Source organism: Kryptolebias marmoratus, linkage group LG12 (genome assembly GCF_001649575.2).
Source record: "Kryptolebias marmoratus isolate JLee-2015 linkage group LG12, ASM164957v2, whole genome shotgun sequence".
In the NCBI taxonomy this organism is placed as follows: domain Eukaryota; kingdom Metazoa; phylum Chordata; class Actinopteri; order Cyprinodontiformes; family Rivulidae; genus Kryptolebias; species Kryptolebias marmoratus.
The window spans coordinates 21,762,632-21,773,086 of record NC_051441.1 but is presented as its reverse complement, the minus strand read 5'-3'; the positions used below and the strand labels follow the sequence as shown (position 1 = coordinate 21,773,086).

At 39.2% G+C, this 10,455-nt stretch overlaps 1 protein-coding gene across 3 annotated transcripts in view; it reads left to right on the top strand.

The window, feature by feature from the left end:
* Positions 1-5,679: 5,679 nt before the first annotated feature.
* trpm4a (transient receptor potential cation channel, subfamily M, member 4a) overlaps positions 5,680-10,455 on the top strand; it is an 80,419-nt gene continuing 75,643 nt past the window's right edge. For 2 of the 3 annotated variants that reach the window (XM_017439703.3, XM_017439702.3), the window contains exon 1: positions 5,681-5,814. In XM_017439703.3, the coding sequence (XP_017295192.1) occupies positions 5,743-5,814 (72 nt within the window). In that variant the 5' untranslated portion in view covers positions 5,681-5,742. Of the gene's footprint in view, positions 5,815-10,455 lie in introns of all 3 variants that reach the window. The other variant, XM_037978591.1, reaches the window with a different exon arrangement.

Sequence of the window (10,455 nt, the reverse complement as noted above, 5' to 3'; positions counted from 1 at the left end):
TGTGTGTGTGAGTGCTTCCTGGTGGGCGTCTCCTGAGCAGGTGTACGGACGTCTCATCACCACTCCTCCCACACCTGTGACTGATCAGGCTGATTAGAAGTGGAGGAGTATTTAAGGCTGCAGTGAAGACCAGACCAGCGCTGGAGCATTATTTACCTTGTGGTAAAGTGCAGAGCCTGAAGGAAACTTACCTGTGTTCTTCGTGTACTCCCTGTTGTAATCCTAGTCTGTTCTTCGTGTTTTCAAACCTGTGTTCAGGATTTCCTGCTCCTCTGGAACCAGTCTGGTCTGCCTTCAACTGCCGGTCGCCTAATTAAGTACTCACCTGCTCAACTGAACCTGACTGTTCCTGCAACTACTGCCTCCTGGATTCTAAGACTGGTCAGTCACTTTCTGAGACGTCACCTTACCTGCACCTGGAAATACTCACCTCACCTGGACCCTGCTCTCTGGGACCTACACCGGACCACCGCTGGACAAGGATCGATCTCGTCATCTCCTCTGTGTTCTGGACTCGAACCTGTTCAGTAAGAACTATTCCCAGGAATATTATCTGTGCCATACCTGCTGTTCCTCTCCTCACCGATCCCATACTCACCTCATTCTCTGCTCCTCAGGTCCTGGTTCCGGTTCCCTACTGTAAATATTCCTTACACTGTAAATAAATTCACTTACCGATACCCGCTGGTTTCTGCGTCTGTCTGTTGCCGAGCTGCTCACCTGGGTACTGTTCAGATCCTGACAAGTTCTGTACATTTAGTCATGCTTAGATCTGTTTAGTTTAGCTACTATTTTTGACTGTCTTAGCTCATGCTTAGATATGTCTGGTTTTACTTCGGCTGTATAGCGGGCCTGTTTGGTGAGGCCTTGCATAGAAACTCTAAATCAACTCCAAGAAGATTCTGGCAAACCATCAGGCGGCTGAAGCAGGGGAAGCAGCACTTTACCAACACTGTGTAAAGTGGAGGTAAAGTGTTGTTGACATCAACCTTTGATGTCATCGGCTCTTCTTCCATCTGTGGTTTCCAGCGTCTGCATAAAAATTGATACATGTATATGAAATCCCTGATGCTCTCATTTTCTCCTTGAACTCTGGCCCTTACTGGCTCTGCCAACTCATTTTCATAATCCTCAGAGAGAAAAGCGGTTTGAAACTGCCTTTGAAAATCAGCCCAGGTATGCACGTGGTGTCTGGCTACATCCCACCAATCTCTGGCTGTGCCATGCAACACGTTCCTTAATGTAGCCATAAATTTCTCGTCTGTTAATGAATTCAACGCCAAATAATCCTCACACCGTTCCAAATATTGTAGATGATCAGAGGGGTCTTCTAATTTTCCAAATGCTGGGAACAACAATTTTACAGGGCTTTTTCCTAAGTCCAGACTCCTGTTTATTGAGAAGGTAGCGCCACCTACAGCCATTTGAGTTCTTGTTAACCCAGGCCGAACAGTAGATTCCATTCGGGGTTTATTGGTAAGTGTCATTGTTTCTGGCATATCCGGATACATTGTCTGTATTGTTTCATCCATCATTGTGGTCTGGTGGCAGGTCTGGGTTGGTTGTTTTTTTGACACAAAACTGGGGTAAGCAACCAAGAGTAGCTTTTGTTTGTAAGAGTAAGTATTCTAACTGTGCATCCATGCGTTCATGGAAAATATTGCCCCCTTTTAATAAAAATTTAATAATTCTACTACTCTTTTCATTGTGACGTCTCCCATATTGCCCACTTCCCACTTAACACTGACTTTTAAATCTTCCATAACCATTTTTAATTCTTTTACTGAAGTTCCAGTTCCAGTTTGTGTTCTATGTTGAGCACGAGGAAGTGGCTGCAGTGCTAAGGGAGGATCCAACATTAAATCTGGACCAGTTAACTCCATGTCCAAAAGAGAATATGCTGTGGAGCGTAACGGGGAGCGTAACTCCGTTGGGGGAGAGGAACTAATTAAAGGGTGCTCAATTATATTTGCCTGTGTGCTCATTTTTTTTTCCGCTATATATTTGTCATCCAACACAAAAACCTAAGTCCCGTCTGGGGTGCCAATTTTCTATGTGACAGTTTTCAAAAGTATTTAATAACAAAAAGAGAAAACTATACAACAAAATTATGGGGGTGCCAGTCAGGTATCCCTCCTGACAAATAGGATTATTTAATTTAAATACCTTCACATACAATACAGCCACATAAGGAGACATAAGGTGTCGACCCTTAATTGGTTAAATGACAAACAGAATTTTTTTTTTGAGCAACAGCACATGAAAGGGAAAAAAAACAAAAACTCTACAACAACAACAATATCTCTATTTTCTGGCTTTGAAACCTCAAGTGTCCATAAGGAGGAAATGAACAATCAAGTTCTTAAAAAAATGTCTTTACGTGTCCTTTCTAAGGAGGTACAGACTCCCGTACAAATTTCCTTTTGCTCCCCAGCAAGAGCTGTAGAACATTGATACAACAACAACAAAAATCAACCATCAGGCTACATAAGCCATACACTTTCATATTTCCAAAGAATAAAAAAAATTAAACACAGTGTAGAATTCAGACAGCAGATATGGAAACACAAGATAGGTTCCTACGTTTCTGTGATGGATGAACATTATATTCAATATCACTAAAGAGTGTAATGAGTAGCTATTTTACTTTGGAAACTTATGAAAATGAAAGATGTCGCCATGTGCAATGGACCTACTGGAGTTTCAGTGGTGAGGGATTGAACAGCCTCAGCGCTGTGCCTAAAACAAGGATTCCAATCTGGAATGCACGCTTGTAACGGTTTGTAAATATGTATGTCCGCCTCTAGCATCAAAAGGTAAACTGACTGAGCGTCCTGAGCGCCGTCATATTTCCTGGTCTCTCGTGAGCACGCACAACGTTCACGCCCTTAAGAAAAATGAGCGTCAGGTGTTGTGCCAAAATGAAACGCCCCTGCCATTTTTCCTGGTGTCTCGTGAGCGCGCACAACGTTCACGCCCTAAAGAAGGAACCAGCGGAACCAGCGTGTTGTGCCGAAAAAAGCGCCCCTGCCATAAAAAAAAAAGAATGGCCACGGACCAATCAGATGAGGATACAGCCAGGTTCAGGCGTGTATGTAAGTATGGCATAACAAGAGGGCCAAGAGAGATGAAACCTGTGCAACATAGCTCCAGAAATGAGCGGGTTGTCACAGTGACAGATGAAAAAACAATGGCAGAAATAACTTAGAGACACGTACAAACACTTACTAATACATAAACTAAAAACACTTAAAAACAAAGCTCTACAGAAAACAAAATCACTTAAAAATGATGTCAGTTATGCTAGCTTTTGTTTTACTTTTTATAGGTTTCCTAAATAAAGCAGATTCAAAGAACAGTGGAAGGTGGCCTAGAAGGTCACAAAATGGAATTGAGGACTGATAAAATGAAAAATTGAACTTGAACTTGAGTGCCATCCCATTTTTAATCCATACGGTTTAATATGATGTTGGCCCACCCTTTGCAGCTATAAGAGCTTCAACTCTTCTGGGAAGGCTTTCCACAGGTTTAGGAGTGTTTATGGTAATTTTTGACCATTCTTCTAGAAACTCATTTGGGAGGTCAGACACTGATGTAGGACAGAAGACCAGGCTCACAGTCTCTCCTTTAATTCATCCCAAATGTGTTCTATCAGGTTGAGGTCAGGACTCTGTGCAGGCCAGACAAGTTCTTCCACACCAAACTCACTCATCCATGTCTTTATGGACCTTATTTTGTGCCCTGGTCATGTTGGAACAGGAAGGGACCATCCCAAACTAGTCCCACAAAGTTGGGAGCATGGAATTGTCCAAAATGTCTTGGTATGCTGAAGCGGTCAGAGTTCCTTTCACTGGAATGAAGTTTGGAGGTCTGTGGTGATTGACTCTGCAGAAAGTTGGTGACGTCTTTGGACTATGCGCTTCAGCATCTGCTGACCCTGCTCCATCAGTTTACGTGGCTCACCACTTCGTGGCTTAATTGCTGTCATTCCCAGACACTTGTTTTCTTATAATACAGCTGACAGTTGACTGTGGAACATTTGGGAGCAAGGAAATTTCACGACTGGATTCATTGCACAGGTGGCATCCTATCACAGTTCCACACTGGAATTCACTGAGCTCCTGAAAGCGACCCATTCTTTCACAAATGTTTGTAAAACAGTCTGTATGCCCAGGTGCTTCATTTTATACACCTGTGGCCATGGCAGTGATTGGAACACCTGATTCCGATCATTTGGATGGGTGAGCAAATACTTTTGGCATTATAATGTGTATATGTATATATATATATATATATATATATATATATATATATATATATATATATATAAATTCCCTTCTCATCCTCCGCGGGTGGTCTCTTTTTCATCCTCTGAGCTCGGGTCCTCTACCAGAGGCCTGGGAGCTTGAGGGTTCTGTGCAGTATCTTGGCTGTGCCTAGAACTGCACATTTCTGGACTGAGATGTCTGATGTTGTTCCTGGGATCTGTTGTAGCCACTGCTCCAGTTTGGGGGTGACTGCCCCGAGGGTCCCGATGACCACAGGCACCACTGTGGTCTTTACCTTCCAGGCCTTTTCCAGTTCCTCTCTGAGGCCCTGGTATTTCTCCAGTTTCTCATGCTTCTTCTTCCATACTATCATACTATCATATCATGATGTCCTGGAACCTTCTGCCTCCCTCATGCCACTTACACAACTGTTCTTCGTGATTATTCTATCATAAGCTAAGCGTGACCTCATTTCAGCAATCAAATCATTTTAGTGATATCGAAGTTTGTTTACATTTTATCGTTGACTAAGCATAACCTCATTTTTTAGCAATCAAAGTATTATGGTTTGATTATATTGTACAGTTTAAGCTGCATTACCATTTAGTATTTATACAAGCTTTAAATGTTTGCACCTTTGTGAGATCCCTTTGAATGACACATGTTATAAAGCTGTAATGAGTTTAACAGAAATGAGAAATGAACACAAACCATACTTTACAACATGTAGACCTATTGTTTTTTGGGATTAATGTTTAAATAAAATGCTGGATATAAAACTTGACAGATTTTTTTTATTATTTCTATTCACAGACATCTTTCAATGTTTAAATCACTGCAAGAGCTGAAATCTTTAAAATATAGTTCCTTCTGAATTAAATAGTCACTTTAAGGCAAACGTCTGTCATTCTGGCAAATAAAAAGTTATTTTGAAATATCCAAAGGACTACCTGTGCTCTAACTTTTTAATATTTAACCCTATTCAATATAACAGTTACATAAAGGCAAAAACATTTTTCATAGTTCAGTTACATCACAGTATGGTACATAAAGAAGCTTAGTACAACCAAATAGCCAAAACCTTTTTTTTTGCTATAATCCTGTGTAGAATTGAAATCTACATATATTTATGATAAACTACAAACATTTGAAACTGCCACTCTCATAAAGGAAACGTCACAAGTTCACTACATGATCAGATAAATGGAGACATATCTTTGCTATAATCTTAGGCAAACAAAAATACATTTTTTAGTGTTAATATTGTTTGATTCCAAGAACTAAAGTATCAGAAACAGTGAGTCACACCAAGAGAGACACTCAAACAGGCTGTGCATGGTCCTCCAGTAGCTGATCACCTTTTGGCACACCTGTCTGTGTGTGGGCTGAACCAGGTAGAAGTTGTGGGAGGAGCGGCTGGATAAACAGAGCCGAGCCGGAGCTCTGGGGTCAGAGGACAAACACATGAAGCAGGATGGTGGTGGATCTGCAGAAAGACAAGGACGGGGGAGGAGGGAAATCTGGGAGCAGGAAAGAAAAGGATCAGGTAGGTTCTATTTCGGCTTGGTTCTGTGGCAGAACACGGATCTGGCTCATGATCTCAGCTGACAGCAGACAGAGTGAAGGGAGAGACAGCAGAACTTTGGGTCTTCTGTATTAAGTTTGAGATTTCCTGTTTCACTTTGAGCACCAATTAAACTTGGACAAAAAGCAGAGACGTACAGGAATAAAGGCTTTATTTGAAGTTTAGAAGGTGTCATTCCAACTTTTTTTTTTTATCAAACTCACACTCAGTTCTCATCAACAAACATCAACTTTAATATTATGCGTTTAACCTAATATATGCCTACTACTGTTTTATAGACTTAACAATGTTCTATTTACTTCTTCATATTGAATATTCCCAGCTGCATTTGCTGTTTTTCCTCTGCTGCTGGCAGTGCAGGTAACTATAGGAGGCACTTGTGAGGTAATCCCTATAAATTTATTGACTGGTTAAACATTATTTAGCTTGTAGACATTAATAGGACATCCAAAGAGGTGGGGTAAAAACAAAAGAATATTAAAAAGTCTTAGTATTCTTTAAGTGAATACATATCAGCTGCTGGCATTCAATTCAAAGTTTTAAATTAAGAGCTAAGTCTTTGAAATTAATTGTTGGAGTCAGCCTCGTTTGTCTGTTAGCAATGGAGTGCTGGTACATTATCTTCATTTTCTCTAGTTTATTTCAGTATTGTTGATACATTGGTACATTTTTTGTAGAATCATGGATGTACACCTTGGGAGGAAGATTGCTGGTCTGGGACTTGTAAACAAGGTCTTTCATCTGAGTTCTGATCTGCCATTTGACATCTTAAATAAATAAAAAAGAAGTATTTTATTAAGGTTATTTGTTATTACAAGAAGACATAGAATATATTAATATGAATACTAAAAACTTAATGTCTTAACTGTGTTTAAAGAACATTGCCTGTAATACTTAGTGTAACTGAAAATTACTTTGAATAAGGAGGTATGGGTAAGATTTTAATTCCTCTATAGCTTGCATTAAAACTCAAGCCTCATGATTGAACATCATTTTGTTCACAGGTAATTTTGGAATAAAATGGTGCATATTTTACACTGATCTGATAACATTTGATGCCACATGATGGGAATAATGATTTAAAAATTTCTAAATGACACAAATTTCTCGTTTTTTGTTTATTTTTCAGCCTAGTTTCTGTGTTTTATCTAAAGATCTATTGTTCAATGACTAATCATGCTTTAACAGATAATTATACCTAGTTAGAAACCATATTTCAGTACTTTGTATAATACTTTTTCTCTCAGAAGACTATTACTGGCATATTGTCAAAGTGTTCAAACGTGTAGAAGTTTATTATTACCTAACGTTCTTTCACACCGATATGTAGTTTTTGTGAAAGAGTTGTTTTATAAGACTGAAAAAAGATAACAAACAGTACTCATTTGGATAACCATTATCTAACCATTGACATTTTATTTATTTCTCCATACTTTGTGCTCTATATGTGATGTTACGGCTATAAGGTACTAACTACTAATAACCTTTGGACAAAACTTCAGAAATGCCTAGACTATCACTGTATTACAGAAGATCTGAGGCAATACAACATAGATCCTGTCTTGCTGGTTATCTGATCTGTTATTTAAGTACAAGAAGGCTATTGTTTTCCAACCATGATCCTCAGGGCACACAGTTCCACGTGTTTTAGCTGCTTCAACACACCTTGTTTACACTGATGAGTCATCAACAGTCTTTCCAAGAACTGGATGTCTGGCTTTTGAGGAAATTATTTCTTTGAATTTGGTGTGTTGGAGCAAACACACCTCTAAAGCATCCAGTGGAGTGAGCCCTACACACAAGGACTAGGAAACACCAATTTAGACACAAGTTGGAAGCAGGTGCCTCTCCTAAACACTGTAGTTGAGATGTCGAGTCATGATACTATTTGCATTCAGATATTTCTCTTTCAATAAATTCTTCAACTGACAAAGAACTGAATAGTCATAATTTCATTAGAAGTTAGGTTTAAAATCTACTGTTTTAGACTAAGATGATATTGAACCCTGCAGGTATTACCTTAACATAGAATATGAGATCTCTCTCTGGCTGGTGGTAAATAGCTCAGAGGGGAGGAGTAGGCCAAAGGCAAGACAACATACATCAAGTAGTTCAGATAAATGTTGTCAGCTAAGATAATGACTGGGTAATAAAAAATCTGCTCATAGAACCGTTAGATAATGTAATTGTTCAATACTGTGATGATGTTTTTTTGTGTTATTTTACAAGTTCTTCTTAAAAGCTGTGGAAAAACATTCACACAAAGTCTGCTGGGCTGAATATTGTGGCTATGAAAGGTTTCTCTTATCACCATCAAATACTTTTTGTGAACTTCCACTAAACGCATAATAGGCATTGTGTAAATGTGGGCGGAGTGGGAGTTCTCATATATTATCAGTTGCTGCACAGGTAGAACTGGTCCTCACAGTAACTTGACCCATTATCTGTCAGATGAATTTGTGGCAAATTCTTCTTATCATGGCTTACAATTTATGTCTGCTTCTCCAACATTTTCTTTTTGTTTTTTTTTTAATTTAATTAAATTTTTTTTTTATTTTGCCTTCATCTTACTGTGCGATCTGATGATAATAGGATTAGATTTTTGCCTAAGGGAAATATATAAAAATAAAACCCACACCCACTGTTCAGATTCCTCCACGCAGCTGCTGCTGAAATTCTGAACTAATCTTGAAACTAAAATATAACATTGCATTAACTTTTAAATATTCACTTTGGGCATAATAATGAAAAAAAAAAAAAAAAAATTGGAATTTGTAAGTTTGCTCACTTACAAAGGAAGGATCAGTCAAACTCAAAGCTTCAGCTCTCTCTATAGATTTTTTTTACATGATTGAGGTCTGGAGACTTGTTAGGCCACTCCATGCCCTAAATGTTCTTCTTTTGTTACTCTTTTGTTGCCTTGGTGGTATTTTTTGGGTCATTGTCCTGCTGGAAGACCCGTCCATAACCCATCTTCAGTGTTCTGGTTGAGGAAAAGTGTTTTTATGCAAGATTTTACAGTTCTTGACCTCCTCTATTGACCCTTCAATGTCGAGAAATTGTACTGTGCCCTTAGCTGAAAAACAGCCCAAAACCATACTGTTTCCACCTCTATGGTTGACTATAGAGATGGTGTGCTTCAGCCAGAGGTGAAAAGAGTACTGAAATAATGTAAAAGTAAAAGTCCAGTAAAAGTACAGTTACTCTGTTGAAACTCAACATTTACTCAAGTACATGTAAGAGTGATGGCAGTTTTTATTTTATTTTTTTTCCATTTCTGAATAATCTCACCAACAGTTTTCTTCTTCTTACTAACCTTCTTTAAATTGATTTCCATGGCGATATGGATTGTATCCAACTACAGTTGTGTATAATTTAATTTAACAACTGAACATCTAACAACTATAATTGTTGCATTTATCAACAGATTTTTTTTTCTTTTCAGATCAAGTCAGAAAATATGATACATTCATGTCATTTAGTTCTTATAATGGTTTAGTATCATATAATCAATTTATTTATCATAAAAATAAAATGTTTTTTTCTTGTTGGCCTAAATGTGTTCATTAATGGCAATAATTGCATTTTAAGCCAGCAACATTTTCAAAAATGCCAGAACCAGTGGCGGCTCCAGATATTTTTTTCTGCAAGTGCTAAGGGGGTGCTAAGCATTTTATTGAGGGTGGGTGCTAATGAAGGATTATTTGTTCCTACAGTTCTCAACACACACAGACGCAAGCACAAACATATATAATCATATATATATATGGTATATAAATAAAGAACAGAATGAAATACTGCTTGGCCTTCAGAGGAGTCGGACGCTTCTGCTCTTTCTCCCGAACCCATCCCTGCCTTCCTGCTTTGCAAGCATTTTTTTCAAGCCTTTTTTTCTACCTATCATCCGAATAACAAAAAGAAATATGGATTTGGTCAACTGGTCTCTAAACGCAATCGACACTATTTTTTCCACGTTGAGATTGGAGCGAGGGGAACGCAGCTGTCCCAGTGGAATGGCGGCTGCCGGACGGGTTACTGGTTCCTGGGGCTGGAACCTCATCTGTTTGGCTCCTCTTTCCATTGAAGATGTTGAAGATCTATACATATTTGGTTTTATGATAACTGGATTCCTGCTGTTTGGCTGTGGAGGTATCCTGGCTTATCGGAAATTGAAAGCGATCCTGACAGCAGTTCGGGCCTGTGAGAAGCTGTCAGGAACCATGGATGGCATCTCCCGTACTGGGAACACACAGACTCAGATGTTGGGGGAGATAAGTCGCAAACTGGACGTGATTCTGACGAGAATTGCTGTTCAGCAGCGTGCCCGTGAGGAGTAGATTACACCCTGGTGAAGTTCCAGACTGAGGGAGAGGCGAGGAGGACATGAAATTCGGATCATTCGGCTTTTTTTCTTCGTCCCCACAGAGACACAGTTAAGGACTCAAAAGCAACAGTTACCCCAGGTTGCTTGCTTCCAAAATAATTATGTTTATCTTTCGGATTCCCAGCTGTTTGACCGTGGTTATCGGCAGTAATCAAAACTTCCCGGGATGATACGTCATTAAAAGGCCTGACTCACCCACTCCCTCCCCGTATCATCCG